Source organism: Bombus impatiens, unplaced genomic scaffold, assembly GCF_000188095.3.
Source record: "Bombus impatiens unplaced genomic scaffold, BIMP_2.2 scf_1311, whole genome shotgun sequence".
NCBI lineage: Eukaryota > Metazoa > Arthropoda > Insecta > Hymenoptera > Apidae > Bombus > Bombus impatiens.
This window is the reverse complement of record NT_177730.1, coordinates 97,622-118,207: the sequence shown is the minus strand read 5'-3', so window position 1 is coordinate 118,207 and position 20,586 is coordinate 97,622. Positions and strand designations below refer to the sequence as shown.

Here is a 20,586-nt window from a genome sequence, read left to right as displayed (position 1 = left end):
TTGAGTACAACACACATTATCATAATTACTCGACATGTTGACCAGGTTGAAAACGTTTATTAAATGTATTTTATTTCTTAAAAATTATTAATAGTTATTCAAGCTAGGAAATATTATTCAGTAAAAATTAAATTATTGATGTGTGATTGAATAATTATTATTACGATAAGAAACGGGAAATTCCTTCTAATTTAAGACCAGAAGGTGTAATCAAATGATTATTTTATATAATCTGCTTTTCACTTTTAAATTAGATTTAAATTCATGAGAACGAATATTTTTCAATTTATATGGCTCTCGACTTAAGAGGCACTGACACGAAAGAATAATTAGTGTAAGGGCACCACGAATATCATAAATTCTCTTTTCATACTTTTCTGGCTATCTACAGCATAGTCGCTTGTGCAAGGGTAATTCCGGACATACTGGACAAGCATGGAATAGCTTTCAACCAGAAGATAAAAGAACACAATTTGCTTTTCCAAAAAGTCGATTCGCCATGAAAAACGTATTTAAGAAATGAGCTACTTTTAAAAGGAGTTTAACGTTCCACCGGCCCTTTCCGAGGGTATGAAACAACAAAGTCCATCCTTGACGTCACAAAAAAGCCCGCTGGATGCGTCCACTTTGGTACCATGCCAAATAGTCGTTGCATTTCGCCATTTCTGCTTTATCGTACGATGTCAGCTGCAAAATAAAATTAATCTTTCTAAATTAATTGTAACATAAAGTGTAAAAATATAAAAATGATAATATAATAATAATAATAATAATAATTCTACGTACGAAGTTAAGAACTAAAGTATTTCGTTCGTTTCACGCTTCTTTTAAATCTGTGTTAAACGAACCGAGAGTATTGGAACCAGTCATGTACAATTATGAATTCTTCTAAGAAATTGTGAGACCTGTACCGAAAACATGCGACACGTCTGACCAATGGATGATTTTTTATCCTCTTCCGTTCCCTAAAACGAAATTATTGCAGATGTGAAATTTCTCTTTTTCTTAGAAAAGAAGATTGTTCCGTTTCTTCCGTTCATTTACCTGACATGATTGACACAGTCGATTCTTCTTCAAGATATCCAGTATATGTTTTACTTGCAGAATAACCGAGGACAGAAGTTCCTAAGTTTCATAATGGAACATTAATTAAAACAGTCGACGGCATCTTCAAGATCGCATTAATTAAATTAATTAATTTAATTAAATTAATTAAATTACTTAACTAACTTGAGAAACTAACTTAAAAAAAAGTATTTTTATACATAAAACGTAGTTAAGAAATACCGCGAAACAAAGTTTTTTCCAAGTTGCCGTATGTCACGCGTTTGAATAAATGTTTGCTTTTTAAACGATGAATGTCTTATTCATTTTTTAAATGTTAACTATTGTCAGAATACATATAGATAAAATATAAAATGTAAGAATATATTGTTTACTAGCTAGTTATTTTGTTTCAAGTTATAGATAACAATCTTAGCCGAACAAGCGAAATTATTTGGCTTTTCCAATAACCATAGACATCGTTAAACATAGACATCCAATTCCATGACTGATCGAAGACATCCATCGTTTACACGTTTATTATGAAAATTAGACGCGAACATTTTATTGATATTGAGGAGAGAAAAGCTAAATTCCGGCCAAATCGTTTCCTTTTCTTTCATTTCATTTTTTCATTTCATCCCCATTATCCGAAATGTCTTTTTGTCGCCATCTTGATACCAATATGAAATTTTGTTTTATATCTTTCTTATTATGAATTTAATTACTATTAATTAAATGACATATATAAATACATAAGATTTTACGAGCAGATAAAATGTGTAATATTAAAAAATGTGGATAATACGATACCTGAATCACAAAGAAAACACGACCTCGTCAGATGGCGAATTTCCAGATAAAACAATCTTTTGATAGACTCATGGAAGTAAATTGCCGACAATTAATTCGTGCAATGGAAACAAATACGAAGGAAAAAAGTATCGCGCTGTAAAATATATAATCTGTAGAACGATGAACGATCATGGTGAAAATTGATACGAAGAATATGAGTTTTGCAAATGGATCGATGACTTGAGACTGTATCGTTTCTGAAAGAGCGTCAGCAAAAGTGGAAATATTTGCAGTTTGCAAATCAGCATTCTATGAAAATCGACGACGAAGAGGATGTAAGTCATCGTATTAAGTTGTACATATTAGATTCTTAAATAAATCTCAGCATGGAATAGATTGAAATTCATTACTCTATCACTAGATTTGTGATTTTTACGACCCACCATAATATTTTAGAACAATTTAGTACATTTTCTTAGCTAAATTGTAAGCATATACCGTTGTTCAACAATTAACCGTCAAATATATAAATCTAATATGTTTTTACAAAGACAACTCTGTTTTACCTTCTAATATAAGATTACGTTAAAGTATTGTTTTGGTCCAATTATTAATTTAATTACTTACGTTATCTTATACAACAATGTCCATAACTTGTATTTAATGTACGGTTGACTTCCATTTATTTGAACCTGCCGTGCGACAAGTACTTATTTCTTTACTATGTACTTACAATTTTCCATTCATGCAATAGTAGTAGATGTTCCGATAAATGAATTCAATGACCAGAAGTTTATCTATTTGACCGTTGATTAATGTTTTATTTGCCATTCAAACGAATAACATACATACATAGTTAATTACCATAAGTAATTACAATCGTAGCGACACAACGTTATAAATTGTAGAGGGCATGAAAAGCACTATGATTTTTTTCGAGGTCGGTATTTCAGAGCGTGATACACGAAACCTTATCGATGTCACGTCTATCATGTCTTTAGTCAATGCCAACACTTTGACTAACGATGGTATTGGTCACTCTCGTCAGGGAGCGCTTCAGTCGCAAACATAATACATCTACCATCATCCATTTCGTGTAGTCTATGATCAAAGCATCATGAAATCGTGGAAGCCTGTGTGATAAAGGCAAATGGCCGCCGTAGTATACGAGTGCGGGTTACGTGTATGATGTTTTTCCGCGAGCAGTTTTTGACGTACGGCATGTAAAAGACGCGTGGGTTGAGCGATCAACGAAAAGCGTGATGTGAACGACAAGCGAAAGCTTAAACGGTGTTTCCGTGGCCGGCGATGAACGGTGAGAATGCTAGTGCGGTGATGAAATCGGTGTCGGAGGGTAAGCTGGGCGTGGAAGAGGTTAAATTACCGAAGCTAAAAACACAGGATTCCGTCTCGCGTTTAAAGTGTACGTTTACATTGTCGAGAAATCCATTTCATAGTGCAAGCAGGATGTTAAGACGACGTGCGAAACAAAATCGCGATTCGAAAGACGGTGGCAGTGCGGCGGGCACCAAAGACAGACACAATATGCAGCAACATCAACAGCAAATGGAAAGTATGCAGCAGAATATAGGCCGATTGCACGGCAGTCAAAGTTATCCGGATAGGTCAGGTATGAAAAAAGTGTTTCGAAGACCTTCGTGGAGAAAGTTCATCAACAAGATGGTCCAGCACATGTCGAATGTGGGCACACAGAATCACAAAACGTCTCACAGGGACGATCTCGGGTCCAGTGCCGGAGACATAAGGGTACCTCCACCTAGACCGGCGCATATACCACCTGATAAGGTGCCAGGGGTCATAGGTTTACGCAATCACGGTAACACGTGTTTCATGAACGCTGTATTGCAGTGCTTGTCGCATACGGACATACTAGCGGAATATTTCGTGCTGGATCAGTACAAGATCGATCTCTCTAGAAGAAATAAATTGAACTCGAAAAAGTACGGGACGAAGGGAGAGATCACTGAACAGTTAGCCCTGCTGTTGAAGGCCATTTGGAGCTGCCAATACGATCCAGAGATGAGCACGGCGTTCAAGAGCGTCGTCGACAAATACGGAAGTCAATATCGCGGGAACTTGCAGCACGACGCTCAGGAATTCTTGCTATGGCTATTAGATAAAGTGCACGAGGACCTGAACCAAGCTACCAAAAAAAAGTATAAAATCATCAAGGTGAGAGAGTCAACACATTTTTTAAGGTTATGCTCACGTTTTGACAACACGTCTCCCACATAATGAACAGGTTTGTAGTCATTCATTGCGAACGATTACATAATGCCAGTGATATGAATAATCATTAACCAACTACGTTAATTTCTTCGTTCTTCGATATTCTCTTATGACCGTGAAGCGAATTTATGCATTCACAGATGCTAAAAGTATTCGCAATGGGTTTTCGATTCTTTCTTGCTTTGCTCTTGTGTGCACTGTAAAAAGACGTGTTTATACGAACACAAACCTTGAGTGAATTTTATTTATTACTCGAAGAAACAGAAAATCCAGTCAATCGCAAACGGTTATAATCAGGCCTTAACCTAAATTTGTTCCACGTTCAAAAAGTACATACCGCGTTTTCTAAACGGATTCTATCGAAATTCGGCTGAATTCACGCTTGCATTCCAGAAGAAGGAATGGGTAAAACAAATCGTGTACTTACCATATATGTACTTATTATCGAGAATGATACATTTGACTTTTTTATTAATGCATGTGTTGAGTGTTTCTTTCTTTTAAATATTTAACCAATAAAAATATATCCATCAGTAAATATCGAAACAATAATACGAACGTCTGCTTATCAAAGATGAATTACGATTTTTATTATTTATATAAATTTTATTAATTTATCAGATATAGTAATTGTTGACAAATCATAATTATCCTATGTTCGTTATCTGATGCTCCAAATCGGCATTTTTAGAGGCAGCTATCAGAAAAAATTAGTACAAAAGATATCTGCTAATCAGTTAATTATCTACGTATTATAACATCTATTTTTTAGTTGCATATGACAATAGAAAAATTATTGAAGTCTTATCGAAATCATCATTTTTAAACATGGCCATAATAGATTGTGCAGGGAACAAAGAGAATAATCCTCTGTATGAAATAAGACCTAATACCTCGTTTTAACGAAACAAAACAGATTCATTGAAACATAAACTGGTAGTGGTATTTTGAAGTTAAAAATAGTTTGCACTCAATAAACCGCGAACTTGACTAGTGAATCGCTTTTTATGCCAATGCATCAAACATATAGAACGAGATGGGGATAATAAAGCAGAGACAGAACAAATTTTAGTTCGCTGATTCACCGCAACGAGATGCCCGCCAATGATAAGTGACGTAATGAGAAAAAAGTGCGCATCATACTGGCCAATTAATTGTTCGTTTTTCGCCATTTTTTAATTCGATATTTATTACTTAAAGGACAGCTACCGAATCATGTTTAAATAATCGAATATTTCTTCCATGTATGTAGTTACACGCGTGAATGCTGCGTTTCTTTCTTGGCTAGCTCACGAAACAACGTGTTTGTGATTATATGTACGATGAGGTAACACATATTAACCGAATATCTCAAAAGTATCGACAGTAAAACGAAATTTTGGTTACATATTACAAAATGTAGTACTTTTTATCATTTATATCGGTAATAGGTTTTATTTGAAGATTTGATATTTTTAAAACGCGTTAGGGATAACAAGTTCGGTTAATAAATACTAAAATTTAACTTTCAATTCTATGTTCTTTCGGTTTTTTTTTTTTTTTACGTGACACATATATCTAATAATCTTGTTAAATTGTCTGTTTATCGTACTTCAAAAAACAGTAATGAAAAGTAATTATATATAGTTAAGCGTGAACTATCTTTCGGAACGACTTGTGTTATGTCGTAGTAAAAAGTAAAGAAAGGTTCAAGGTATTTGTCGCATAGAGAAACAATGGTTATTCATAACAAAAGAGAAAATGTGAAATTATTCCTGACGTTTCGCTTCTCAGTATATGTACTTCTTTGCTAGTGAAACTAATAACCACGACTGCTAACTCGGTAAAACTTAATCGCTAATTATCTAAACAGCTGAATTTCTTTTTAATGTATGTTCGTACTTTCTATTTTACACACAACTTTCGTTAAAATTTTATTGTTCATCAATTGCATATCTTTGTGCCATCGTTTCACTCTACTATGACATTATGCACAATTGCAAATAAAAATACAAAAATGGAAATTTGTTTGTATCGAGACATTATTTTTTACAGTAACTCGTGAAAATATTCCAACATTTGCCACGGAAACTTTTTTATAACACTGTAATGACACACGACTGCTACGGTTATATTAGGTTGTCCGAAAAATGTCCTTCTTTCGCAAACGTGTTTTTTGCAACAATGCAACAGAACAAAATGGATCGTACGTAATTCGACAAAATAATATAAAACAAAAAACGTGCATCTATTAGTTCCTCATAAAACGAAAGAAACTTTTCGGACAATCTAATGTTAGTAAGATTTGGAACCAGTCTAAAGTTGTATGTAGAAGCTACAGAACATTTATTCCAAACATAACCTTACGAAAATAATTTTAATAATATGCAGCTTGAAGAGCGATCTTAAACATACAATTAATGTTAATGATGGTCTGGCTTGTTAATATAATCAAAAACTGACTATTCGAGCATTTTGTTTATTTTTGCCAGCTCTGTTTTGCTTGTAGTAAATATAGTTTCTGTATATATTTTCAGATTGATTTCAAATTTTACCAATGTAATCATATCTCGTTTTAATGCTAATGAATTTCTAAGTTCGATTTGTATAACACATAATACGTTCATCAAATGTTGTTCATTTTCTTCTTTTTTCTTTCTTTTTTTTTTTGCTTTCGCGGAGTAAAGATACCTGCGATAAAAATTGTTTGAGATGTTTGACACATTTACCGCAGGTTGTTACCGACTTGACGCATCTTGTCTCTGTGGTTCTTTCTCACTCTCTCTTTCGTACTTCATCCTCTAGGTAAGTAAACGGGCCCACTCGATCCGTTATCTTATCAGCCATTTCTTGCACACTATCCAAGTGTTTGTCGAGCATCAGATAAGGAAGCGATCTTCGACGAGCAAGTCGATAATCCGGATTAGGAACTAACAATGTCCGTCATGTCGCCCCTGTGGCTTGTTAACTCGCTGCTCGTGCCACTTTTTCGTAACTAGTTTTTTCCTCGAGTGCCCTTCATCGGCTACGTTGACCGACTTCTTCGAAACCGGTCATTGAAACGCCTTGAAAATTCGAAGATGCTCTCCGCAGGCATTAATGCCTTCTTGCATAGAAAGTCGGTACATTCGTTCTGTACAAGTTTTTTCTATTGCACGCTCAACCATACGTGTAGCGATTAATTCGTTATTTAAGAACGAAACAGAGATCTTGTTTACCGATATACTAAACTTTTTGATAAGGCTAAACTGAACAATATATTTGTAAATTTTATGCAATTAGTACGTTTAATAGAGTAATAACAGCGAAAAGGGAAAAATAATTTGAAGCGACAGACGCGTATTTATATGCTTCGGTGTGCGCAACATAATAATTTTAAATAAATCGATAGCTGGGAAAGTATTTCAGAGAGATTCGACGCTTCTCAAAATGCATGTAACCACTCGAGCACGTGCTAAACGACAGTGCACGTATTATTGACCTTGCGATAAGATCGTCAGCTCTCGTCGCTTTAAAAGTAGGATGCCTAGTTTACCTAGATGAAGATAGTATGCTGCTGCTGCTGATATTATTTATTATAAATCGAATGATCACGAAACGAGACTTCTCGGGTTTAATTATCACAGAGAAAAATGACTGTGTGAATAATCTCTTTCATAACGGCAATGAAAGCTTCGGATCGTTATGCATACCAACTTGTTGCGTTACAAAATAAAATTCTTTCAACTTTATTTATATAACTAAATAAACGTCATCGTGTATCGCACTTGACGCTACAGCATACGTACCTATCTGTGACTAAGTAAACATTTAAATTTTAAATTTGAATAAGTAAAGTTTACTCGTTAGTGTAGATCCCTAGATTATAATCGACCGTTTTATCGGTCAAACAGTTTGCTCATGTGTCTTATTATGCACGAATTCCACAGATTATCTGCAAACATCGTTATCTGTGGTTTCCGATTATTTTCACGCGACGTCGCACGAACCAATTCCTAAGCGTTCACTAAAATCGCGTCGCTTGGCGCGTTTACGAGCAAACTCCACGTGTCTTTGGTCGATCATTTTACGATTCTCGTTGCCAATGGCTTATCGCCTCTCTTGTTCCTCGAACTTTCGATTATGCGTTCGTTCGTGGCATGGTCGAATAAAATTTACAGATGTCCTTCGCCAAGTTTTCTTTTGTAAACGAATGCCAACGAACGTGAATTGATTTAAAAACAGACATGGGTAGAAAATTGTCGAAGGTGGCAGACGTTTGAATTCGAAACACCGTGACGCAACATCTCATGAAAAACTACCTTTAATGAGACCTTGAGGACGCGTGCAACGCGATGCGTATTTTTATGTCGTCAAAGGTCGTGCCGCTCTAGCAAATCGCGATGAAAATTCAAGGAAAATGTATACACCTCGAAGTGAAATCTAAATATAATTTATTTCCCATTTACTCGTGTTATGGTTACATGTCTGAAATACACAACCAGTCCAATTTTTGCTAATTCTTGATTTCTATATCACGTGCAACAAGATTTGTTAGATCGATAGATATAAGTTTTTTTTTTTAAAGATATATAATTTAACATTGCGGCCAAGTAAAAGCACAATTTATTTTTAATATTTACTGTTACTTAATAATATTTATTAATATCGTTCCTTTGTGTAAAAATCAACAGAGATTCGATTCTTCCGGACGATACGCGTCGCTAAAATTGATTACAGAGAACGTAGATATGAACAAGTATTTTTTTCTTTTTTTTTTTTTTTTCAAAGTTAACGTTGAATGGAATGTTTGATAAGGCTTGCGTAGAAAAAAAGAGAAAAGATAATAAACTTATCAAGACCCGACCACGTAAGGTCAAATATTTTCTGTCGTACAAACGATCAGCAACGTGCATCCTCGCTCCAAGAATCTTGTTGACACCAAAGCATTGTTTCCCCGTAAATAACGTGGTATTTCTAAATTTAAATTAAAAATGAAATCTTCTACTGATTTTCGTAAATGGACATTTTACTAGGCTGATATATCAAAAACTCTGTGAACTTTTTAAAATTACAAAAGTAAATATATGTCGGAGATGAAAGGACACCGGAGTCTTCCCTCTCGAACTTCGGGAAAATCCGCAGAATTGTAATTAAAGTTTAGAATCGTAATTAAACAATTTGCCGTCATCCTGCCCAATTGTACTTGTTTGCGATTTGTGATAATAAACTTGGACTCAAGGCGACCATCAGTCGCCGAACGTAGCCGCGGTCAACGGGACGGACGCTTCGCCTAACAAAGGTGTGGAATTATAGTATGACCCTCGTTAAAAGAAATACCAATAGAGGTACTTGACAGTAAAACATTCCAACGGTTCCTGAGGACAATGGATACCTGATGTTGAGGCACGTACACAGCACAAGTCCAGTTAGCCCGAGGACCCGCTATACCTGGGTTTTTCCGGCAATTAAGATTTTCCAAACGGATAGACAGTCTTTGTCCCAAACTGACTTCCTTTATAAACAGACATGGGTAGAAAATTGTCGAAGGTGGCAGACGTTTGAATTCGAAACACCGTGACGCAACATCTCATGAAAAACTACCTTTAATGAGACCTTGAGGACGCGTGCAACGCGATGCGTATTTTTATGTCGTCAAAGGTCGTGCCGCTCTAGCAAATCGCGATGAAAATTCAAGGAAAATGTATACACCTCGAAGTGAAATCTAAATATAATTTATTTCCCATTTACTCGTGTTATGGTTACATGTCTGAAATACACAACCAGTCCAATTTTTGCTAATTCTTGATTTCTATATCACGTGCAACAAGATTTGTTAGATCGATAGATATAAGTTTTTTTTTTTAAAGATATATAATTTAACATTGCGGCCAAGTAAAAGCACAATTTATTTTTAATATTTACTGTTACTTAATAATATTTATTAATATCGTTCCTTTGTGTAAAAATCAACAGAGATTCGATTCTTCCGGACGATACGCGTCGCTAAAATTGATTACAGAGAACGTAGATATGAACAAGTATTTTTTTCTTTTTTTTTTTTTTTTCAAAGTTAACGTTGAATGGAATGTTTGATAAGGCTTGCGTAGAAAAAAAGAGAAAAGATAATAAACTTATCAAGACCCGACCACGTAAGGTCAAATATTTTCTGTCGTACAAACGATCAGCAACGTGCATCCTCGCTCCAAGAATCTTGTTGACACCAAAGCATTGTTTCCCCGTAAATAACGTGGTATTTCTAAATTTAAATTAAAAATGAAATCTTCTACTGATTTTCGTAAATGGACATTTTACTAGGCTGATATATCAAAAACTCTGTGAACTTTTTAAAATTACAAAAGTAAATATATGTCGGAGATGAAAGGACACCGGAGTCTTCCCTCTCGAACTTCGGGAAAATCCGCAGAATTGTAATTAAAGTTTAGAATCGTAATTAAACAATTTGCCGTCATCCTGCCCAATTGTACTTGTTTGCGATTTGTGATAATAAACTTGGACTCAAGGCGACCATCAGTCGCCGAACGTAGCCGCGGTCAACGGGACGGACGCTTCGCCTAACAAAGGTGTGGAATTATAGTATGACCCTCGTTAAAAGAAATACCAATAGAGGTACTTGACAGTAAAACATTCCAACGGTTCCTGAGGACAATGGATACCTGATGTTGAGGCACGTACACAGCACAAGTCCAGTTAGCCCGAGGACCCGCTATACCTGGGTTTTTCCGGCAATTAAGATTTTCCAAACGGATAGACAGTCTTTGTCCCAAACTGACTTCCTTTATTTTCGGAACGAGGGCTATACCCGACGGATCCGATGATCTCGTGTCCTTAGACACACCCCATCGTAGTTTTCCTCTGTGGCATCATTGGGACGAAAATTCGTTCTTTCTTGAGATCCCACCGACGAAGGGAGCAGCGCCTGACGATCAGTGAGTTTGAGTTAGAGCAAGTATATCGTTCATCCCGTTGACCGTAGATTCGTCATCGAACCTAAGACCAACGTCACTAACATCGCAAGTGCCCAACTACCGCCGTTGATTGTCGAATCGGTAGTGTCCATACTCGTAGCATCAGGCCGTATCTTCGTTATCACACAACGATGGCCAACTCCAAGGGAGGTCTATCAAACGCCCACAACCCTGTTCCTGACTCCTCTCCGACATATAGTTGGTTCAGCGTGCTTCGCCGGCGTCATTCTTGATATTTTACCGGACTTTAATAGTAATTTATCCGATAAATTGCTTTCCTGACGACGGAATTCTTCGAATGTCTACAAAATGACATTATTTCCGGCCATTACACCCATAATAATTTGTATCATGTTCATTCTATATCTTAGGTATTATATCGTTTTACTAAGTAGTTTAGAATGTGATTTAGCTATTTGTTCGTTTATATTATAGACAGACGAAAGCGTGTGATACAGTATCGTTATAAGTAAGAATTGATCTTGAATGGGGCCACGAATCAGTCATCGTTCTAAGGCCACATTATGTAGCTTTCATTGATCGATTCATATTCTTTCTTTTCTTCAATTTCGGCCGTATCATCATCCATCATAATTTAATACGATTTAATCGCGTTCAAAGCTATATACGTATATAATTAAATTTAATTAGGCTATGAATCCTTGACATATAAAAATATATGTAATGTAATGTAATAAAGTAATTGGATTTTTCGTACCAAGCATAATATCTTCGTGCTGTTTTTTACCGCGGGCTAACGATACATTTAATAGCGATGATATCGCCAAAGCGACGAAACAATTTGCAAGCTTAACATTAGTCGCGAAGATATAGATACGCTGAAATTAACAAGTTATCGAGAAGTCCAAATTTCAAGGTTTAGAAACTGTCGCGCGATCGCCTACCAGTTGGAAACGTAATTTATCATAAAAACTGTATACATATGTATTATATTTAAAAGCTCTCCATTAATTAAAACATTTTAATCAAATGCTGTACTAGACAAAATTTGCCCGAAGCGGTTTCGATTAGAAATTAAATTTTCAAATGGGTTTTTTCCCATTTTATCGTTCAATTGACGTGTAATAACACGCGCGAGTCGAAAGATTAAAAAGATCTTACGTTCTTCGCTCTTTCATCTCGACGAACAGATCCTCCTGTATAAAGATACAAGTTGCCAATTCTTAAAAATTAATCGCTAGGAAATAATTAGACACGTTAAGATTTTACAGAAATATAAACATGCATCCAGAGCTCTGATTTCTTGCTTATAATTATTATGTGCCGTTTCTATGACGGCCTTGGCGTAGTATTACATATACTTTGAGTCATAACATCGAATTAATTACTATCTCTCCGCTCGTCTAATTGCTACTAATCAGAACACTGATGGCCCTGATGTAGTTTATAACTATTATCGGATCTAGTCAGCGATGCCGGATTCGCAATAAAAAACAAAAGAATAAAAGAAAGAAACAGAGTAAAAAAAAAAAAATAGGAATTCATTGAGTGTGTACTAACGATAAAAAGAAAACGTTTTTGTTGATCAAAGCATGAATACGTTGTACTTCAAATACATCAACTATATGGTAAGATCAATGATGTTGTAATGTGCTTTATCTTTTCCCGATGGCGATGATGTTGTGTAGACTAAAAAATACCGATGGAGAAACTCGAGTACTTTCGGATTCCAGCCACTGTACTGCAACATATTTCAACGCATTCCATGGCTGTCGAGCTGAAAGAAGTTAATTATAAGTTACGGGTCGAGGGACGTTAATTGCTATTGTTACGTAAAGAATGTTTAGATAAGCTACGCTTCCTGTTTTTTATTTTGCGATTCTGTAAGAAATGAAACACCGATGCATCGATATTTGTCGCGTCTTGTCCTAGCGCCGGCAATTTCCAACGAATCGTTTTATGAATCACTTTGTTTGTCTTTAAAAAGGTCGGTAAAGAGAGGATGTTTGTAGTTCGAGCGTGACTTTCGTTAAAACCAAACGTATATGTGTTTCTCCTGAACGTTTCATATCCAATGTACGAGGAAATGAAAAGTAAAAAGTGAATGCAGCGTAAAGTTGTAAGTATACGGTCAAGTTATAGCGAAGAGCTAGTTTCGTTCAAATACAAGAGAAGTGAAAAGAATGTAAGATCGCAACCGGAAGCTGAGCACGGCGAAAAAACAAAAGTTGACTTCGTCGATATTAATGAATTCCGTAAAGGTTACCGACCGGTTGACCAAACCTGTTCAATCTTTACGTAACTACACATGTACGAACGTGACATTGACCAATTGTGAAGTTGCAAATTGTAACGTGTGTCGATACAACCTGTAAGCATCGAAAATTATTTCCGGCGACCGGATCGACGATACATCCTGTCCACAGCTCTCTACAATTATCGCGTTTCGTGGTTTTTCGACGCATACGAGGAATTGTCATTTGTAGCAGACGATTTAACCTTATCTAGAAAGAAAAGGTCGCTTTTTCCTCGAAGAAGGAAGTCGTTTTTTTATTCACCGGGTACACAACATAATTCCACTTGATGCTTTTACACTGGAGCCTCTTAAAAATAGCTTTTTCATTCTTAACTATCCCCTTTCTCGTTGTTTCATTAAAGGTTAGAATAGACAACATGGACTCGGATAATTCCTGACGGTATTTGGTTTCAATCGAAGATTATTTTATTCAAAACCTTCGATTATATAAAACATATATATTTCCTTTGCAAAGGCTACAATTGGAAGGTCATGAAAATGCACGTTTCGCGATCCTATTAAGGGAAGCCTTCTATGCCGACCGAGCATGCTGTTTCGAGAATCCGCTGATCTGAAAGGGGACATAGAAAAAGCATGCGAGGCTTAACAACGTGTTTCGATATACTACCGATGACGCTAATCGAATTATCATTTTAAAATTTCCGACTGATGTAAGGTAAAAATATACATACAAAATACCAATATATACGCCAAGATATACGCGTGTGTGTAATATATTCACGACCAAAAGTTATGTATACCTACGCCCGTGAAAAATAAATACATTCTGTAAATGATCACTGTCGTTTGTTGGGACATTGTTACGATTACTAAACAAACAGATCGAACATGAACTTGTGAATTTTAGCGAGTGAACGGCAATCGTCCGGTGTCCATTAGGATATCCCACTTACGTCGCGTCTTCTATCGGGCCTGTTGCGAAACTGAAAAGTGCAACAGACGGTATAGACAACAACGAACTACCGGTAGACAGCTATTATTAGAACGAACGTGTTATGAATGATCCGTCTTTATGTATCTTGGGTGATGAACTGTTTGTACGATGTCTCGATCCATCTTAAGACAGTTAAAAAATAAATCCACAGGATTCCGTGTTACGTATAAATAAACGTTCGTGTACAATGTACAGTATCAAACATGACAGCGATGGTACGCACTCTTGTCGTATAAAACACGGAAATACTTGGAAGACGAAGTGGTAAACTTACTTTCAAGTTACCGAAGCAATTTAAGGTTATTTATATCTTACTTTCTTCCTGTCGCCTTAATTTTCTTCTCAACGTATCGACGAGTCGACGCTATTGCTTATCCTTAAAGACGATGAATATGTTAAATACGTTAAATGAGATTACTCATTACTAAGATTATTGTCTGTTCGATAAATCTTCGTTTGATTACGAATCTCTCGGTTCGCAACACGTATTTTTAACTCTCGTTTCCTTTATTCGTATATCGCAGTATGCGAGAACGCTAAATTGCGCATTGTCCGATAAAGTTTTACGATTTTACGTTAAGTTTCTCCTGCTAGTATTTTTCCGTCGTTTTTTCTTTTAGCAAATTAATTCGTATGATATATTGTTTGTTTGGCTTCTCATCGTGTTTAACCAATCGATGACGTAAACTAAAATATTCCTAAGCTTGATTAAATGCAGGTGTACAAAAGTGTACACAGTTATTTGCAGTCTCATAAAACACTATCAATATTCTTACAATATTCATGATAAGGATTAATTACATTGTCATCATTGCTATATTTACTTGAATGCTTTTCGATATCACGGCGATAAGGCCGCTAGTGTATCTCAAATGATCGTAAACCGAATTTCATAATATAACGCGACAAATCAAATTGGCATATTATTATTAATTTAACTTTCTAAAAATAATAATGATGAATAAAATCTCAAATTCGTGTTAATTCATTGAAAAAAACCTGAAGCTATACCGGGACGTACGTACTTCAAATCTTCGAACATATGATAAAGTAACGTAAAATAATATTTTACAAATTAGAAAGTTTCTTCATCTTCTCTCGGAAGGTTCGTTCCATTTTTGCTTCCATTTAGCGTGTTATCTGTAAATCGATAAAAAAAGAACAAATCAAATATGATGGATAGTCTCAAATGTACTCATTTACTAATGGAAATCTTTTTATGTAATTTACAGAATTCGTTCGGCAGACCGGATGACATCGTGGCGGCGGAAACTCTGGCGAACCATGTCCGCTGCAACAATTCGTTCGTGCACGCGGTGTTCCAAGCCCAGTTTCGGTCTAGCCTAACTTGCCCAAGATGTCACCGGCAGTCGAACACGTTCGACCCTTTCCTCTGCGTGTCAGTACCTGTACCGCAAAATCACCGCCAGATGAACCTTTTCGTAAACGTCCTCTATACGTCGCAACAACCGCGGCAAGTGAAGATAGGCGTGAGCGTAAACCAGATGGCCAATGTCAGAGAGCTGAGAGAGATCTTAGCCAGTGACACCGGTATCGATGAGAATCACATGTTACTCACGGAAATTCACGACGAAGGATTTCACAGGTAGAACTTCATTGCTCTACGGACAAGCCTATTAAATAGATCGGTATCGCGTTAACTTTCCACTATTTTGTTTGTTATTTATTGTTTACAGAACTTTCTCCGATTGCCAACCTCTATCTGTGATTACGGAAAATGACCCGCTCTACTGTATAGAACTGCCACAGCTGAAAGAACCAGCGGAGCAAGCGTATATCTTACTCGTGTGGATCAACGTTCTCACAAAAGGAGATCTAAGACAGCGTTTTAGCAGTCCGTACACTATGCAAGTGTCTAGAGAAACGTCGTACGAAGATCTACAAAAACTCTTGTTGAAGGAGATGCATAGTGTTCTGGCAGACGATGTTCTTACGTCGAGTCAGAGTCCTGGACTGTTTAACATTCGTGTTGCGGACCCCGCTGCTACACCTATTCAGGACGAGCATCCATGTATAGATCCCTGTGTGGAGCACCCTCTTTACACAGAGCAGATCGAACAAGCGTTGGCCCTTTGTGCCGATGACTCCGGTCCTCAACATGTAAAATTAATTCTAGAGTGGGACGAAGCCACTAAGTGTAATATTATTCAAGATGACAATGATCAAATCGAAGAGCACGCCAGTGTGAAGCAATTAAAAACGAATTCAGAACTAGGAGGAGCTGTTACTTTGGAAGAATGCTTCGATTTGTATACGAGAGCCGAGATATTAGGGGCAGAGGACGCGTGGCACTGTCCGTATTGCAATAAGAAACAAGAGGTGGTGAAGAAGTTGGGACTTTGGTCTTTACCTGATATCTTAGTTATTCATCTAAAAAGATTTCGACAACAGTCTAAACAAAGGTCTACGTCGAAATTGACCATGTTAGTCGATTTTCCTTTGTACGGTTTCGATATGACTCCACATCTTGCTCATAATGGAGTACAAACGCATAATAACGTTAGTAGTTTAGGTGGTCTAGGTTGGTCGCCTTGGAAGAAACCCAGACCACGCCAACAAAATATTCCAAAATACGATGAAAACGTTTACGATCTTTATGCGATTTGTAATCATCATGGGCAAGATTTACAGGGAGGTCACTATACCGCGTTCTGTCGGAATCCGTACGATACGCAGTGGTATTGTTTCGACGATACCCGAGTAGAGGCCGTGAACGATACCAATTTAATAACAAACGCTGCGTACATGTTATTTTATCAACGAAGAGGGTTAACTAATAATTCTGGAAATTCTTCGGCTGCTTCCACAAGCTCAGCCGGATCCGGACTTGATCATTGGGTCTCGAAAATGCCGCCTTTTTATTTCAACAACAAGACTAATAACAACGTTTCAAATAACAATCAAAGTAAATCGCAGGAAGTGTTGTGTCAAGATAAGATCGTGGAAGAAAAGAACATAACGAATTTCAATAGGGGATGTCGCAATTACGCTACTTTACAACCCAAGAAAAGGAATGTTGCGACAGAAACGGATATCGGTCAGATTGATCATTACTCAGACGATGAAGCACCATGCAGAAGAGAATGGGTAAGTTCAGAACCAACAACGTATAATTTTGGACCCTGGACAATGTACGAGTATTCTCTTTTTAATTTTGGTGTATATGTATGCTTTCAGGCCTCACCGAAGCCTGTTCGAAAAATGTCGTCCATTACGTTAATACCGCAATCTACGATAATTCACAGTGCCAGTAGTGATCCAGACACAACGATAATACACGAGTCGACGTTGTAACACACAATTTAAGCCAGATCTGGTCTGGCTCGAGCAACGCTCAATGTATAGTGCCTGGAACATGGTGTGTAAACGATCAGAGACAAATTAGAACTGAAGACAATTTTTCAAGACAATTTCTCGCGGAATTTAAGTCCATTCGTTTCGTATCGAAGACTTAACATAGTCTGTTTAGAAAATATTTTGTTCCGAATTTATACATTAAAAAAAAAATGCTTTTCTTTTATATTATCTAACGATCGACCGAGCAAAGAATATTAAGAGCCTCTCTAATTTCTTTGTTTTGATATCGAAGAAAAAAAATGAAACTGCGACATTAAACGGATGTTTGTTGACAATGCAAGCGTAACTGGAGGCATTAGTGATTTTTGTATTTATATCGTGTTTACACAAACTGCGTGAATTGTATTGTACATTCTAGTTGTTAGAAGACTTTTTAAGGAAAGGACAAATATTATATTCAGTATCAAAAACTACGAATCCCTTATTTACGAATTGTCTATTGTTAATACGTAGATTTTCAACGCAATAGGTAATTAATGTTCTACATATGTCCAGCAAGAATGTACGTGTGTCAAAGAAACTTTGTACGCGAAATTTTTTAAAACACGCGATTCATGTATCATACCCGTCGCGTTACAATGAAACTATGACAATAACTGAATCTTGTGTGTAGCAGGATTCACGTATTACAGAGACTTCATTTTCAATGATAATTCTTGCCTGGACATACTATGTAGTCGCTAACCATTGTTTTGAATCTATGCTTAACTCTAATATTTATATCGTATTTGTATCACCCACTAGTGGCCTTATCTCAGTAATTAACATTGATATGTCATTTGCAATCATACAAGCATATTTACTATTTCGACGTCGTTTTATTATCGAACATTGAGACATTGTAGCATGAAAGCCACCAAATTGTAACGTACGTACCGTTAATTAATTATTCTTTGGATTCTGACGAATCGACGACCAAGAAAATCAATATATGTACTTCCACTTCAAAGTCTTGTTCTTCCTGCAAACAATCGGCGCAATTGAAATTTATCATTTGGAAAAGTAACGTGTCGGTTCTTAGAAGCGTGGCTTTCGTAATATATCCTTCAGCGATGTTCTCTTTTTCTTTCTTTCTTCTCTTTTATTGTCAAATACTCTAATCTCTCAGTTGTAACGATCATTCCACTTAGACGCGTTTATAAATAGAAAATGATGGAAAGCACGGAAGCATGAAAGTGAAACTGATTTATATATACGTATACATAAATATATGCACGCAAGTGTATAATTTACGAGTGAAAGATATTTAAGTTATTTTAAAAGTAACATTTTTTTATTACTAGTCACACGTATCGTGGACGGGGGGTGGCGAATAAAGAATGTATGTGATGAATTATAAATGTAATTAACGTCGAATTCAGTGTAAGTAATATAAAGAAAGGCGTTCGATCGTAGCAAAACAACGTAATGTATACTTTGGTATACTCGTTCTAACAGTGTTTGTAACGCAAGTTGGTTCCTGTGGCAAGACTAGGCCAAATCAAGTGCCATGATGGTCCTGGAGGTATAATACTCATCAAAACTTTCAATATTTTCATACTCGATCACCCGAAAGAATCGTTTCCTTCAAGTCTAGCAATTGAAAGCTTCAGAGTCTTTTAAATGAATAGTCAATCAATTCTATTTATCGAGTTACAAAAAAGTAACAGGTGATATTTCTATAAATATTCCAATTACTGGATTTGGAAACAAACACTGCGTCAGGTGGTTGAGTATCGTTTAGTTAAAGATAAAACGTTCCCTTCGTGGCACTTAAAAAGGTAGAATGAACGTGCAGAATGCGTGATAGGAAGATGAAGCAGAGGAAAGCCGCTACCCGTTTATTATTCTATGATTTTAGAATTTTGTGCATTCACGTTAATCGACTGAGGGATACGTTATTAATTATTCATATTATCGCTGCTGTTTTTGTTGAAATAAATTAAAGAATGTGTGTATATATATATATATATATTATATATATATTATATATATATATATATTATAATATATTATATATATATATATAGATCAAAGAACGTCATTCCACTTTGTACACCCTGAATTATGTCAATGCTTTGACCTATGATTCTAAATACTTCGCGTTTTTTTTGAAGTAATCATTGTTGGAGCTTGTTATGTTTAAAAGTAGGAATTAATTGTCACGTTTTTTATGACTTTTAAAGAGCACGCGTGGGAAATTTTCCTCGTATCAATGAATGAAAATTTTAATGTGGAAAGAAAGTATCGACCAATTGTATACTAGTCTAATATATTTTATTATAGCTTGCAAAATATACGATAATTTGTTGTAACGACGTAATATCGAAAACGAAACTTCTAACAGGACGAATATCAAGTTCATCCGATTTTATTTTAATCACACCAGCTCATGGATAGGATGTAGATCGAATAGGTGAGAAAGCAAATTTGAATTTGAAACGAAATATTGTATAATATTATTATTCAAGTCTAATGTAAAAAGTTTATAAATAATTAGGGATAAAATAAATCGTAATATACAGAGATTTGTCAATAAAAAGTAATATTCATACGTAAAGTATTTGGAATATAGTAATTTAAAGAAAACGATTATGTATTTGGCTATTATTTACATTAAAATTCGATTATAAAACATGCGTTCGTTTCAGCACTATATCGACTCCCCGATCTTTTCTGTTGTTTAAATACAAATATAGTCTTTATTTTGTTATGAAGAAATTTAGCAATTGCGTTATATAATTACTTGTTTTTAATAATAAATACGCCGTTAATATTAAACGGAAAGATATATATATACAACTTATGCTATGAAAGGAATTAAGTATTTGGAGAATACATCCTTCTGTATCGGAATTTTGTAATTTCGTGCCATCTGATTACCACTAAACAGTTTACGCAAATGTAAGTGTTGAACAAAGGTTGCGTTTCTCACTTTCGTTCTATCCGTGAAGGAAGTTTCTGTATTTTTGTTAAAATTT

At 35.8% G+C, this 20,586-nt stretch overlaps 1 protein-coding gene and 1 long non-coding RNA gene across 2 annotated transcripts; one reads left to right on the top strand and one right to left on the bottom strand.

The window, feature by feature from the left end:
• Nucleotides 1–102: 102 nt before the first annotated feature.
• On the bottom strand, nt 103–1,203 carry LOC112213821. The gene is made up of 3 exons (XR_004462746.1): nt 1,045–1,203; nt 787–965; nt 103–687 (listed from the first exon to the last, which is right to left on the bottom strand). It is a non-coding gene; the product is annotated as an uncharacterized LOC112213821 (long non-coding RNA).
• Nucleotides 1,204–2,940: 1,737 nt separating this feature from the next.
• On the top strand, nt 2,941–19,198 carry LOC100748790 (ubiquitin carboxyl-terminal hydrolase 31). Its single transcript, XM_003493801.4, has 4 exons — nt 2,941–4,032; nt 15,481–15,854; nt 15,946–17,356; nt 17,447–19,198. Exons 1-4 carry the CDS (start codon nt 3,148–3,150, stop codon nt 17,561–17,563), a joined length of 2,787 nt encoding a protein of 928 aa, XP_003493849.1. The 5' UTR covers nt 2,941–3,147; the 3' UTR covers nt 17,564–19,198.
• The last annotated feature ends 1,388 nt before the right edge of the window (nt 19,199–20,586 follow it).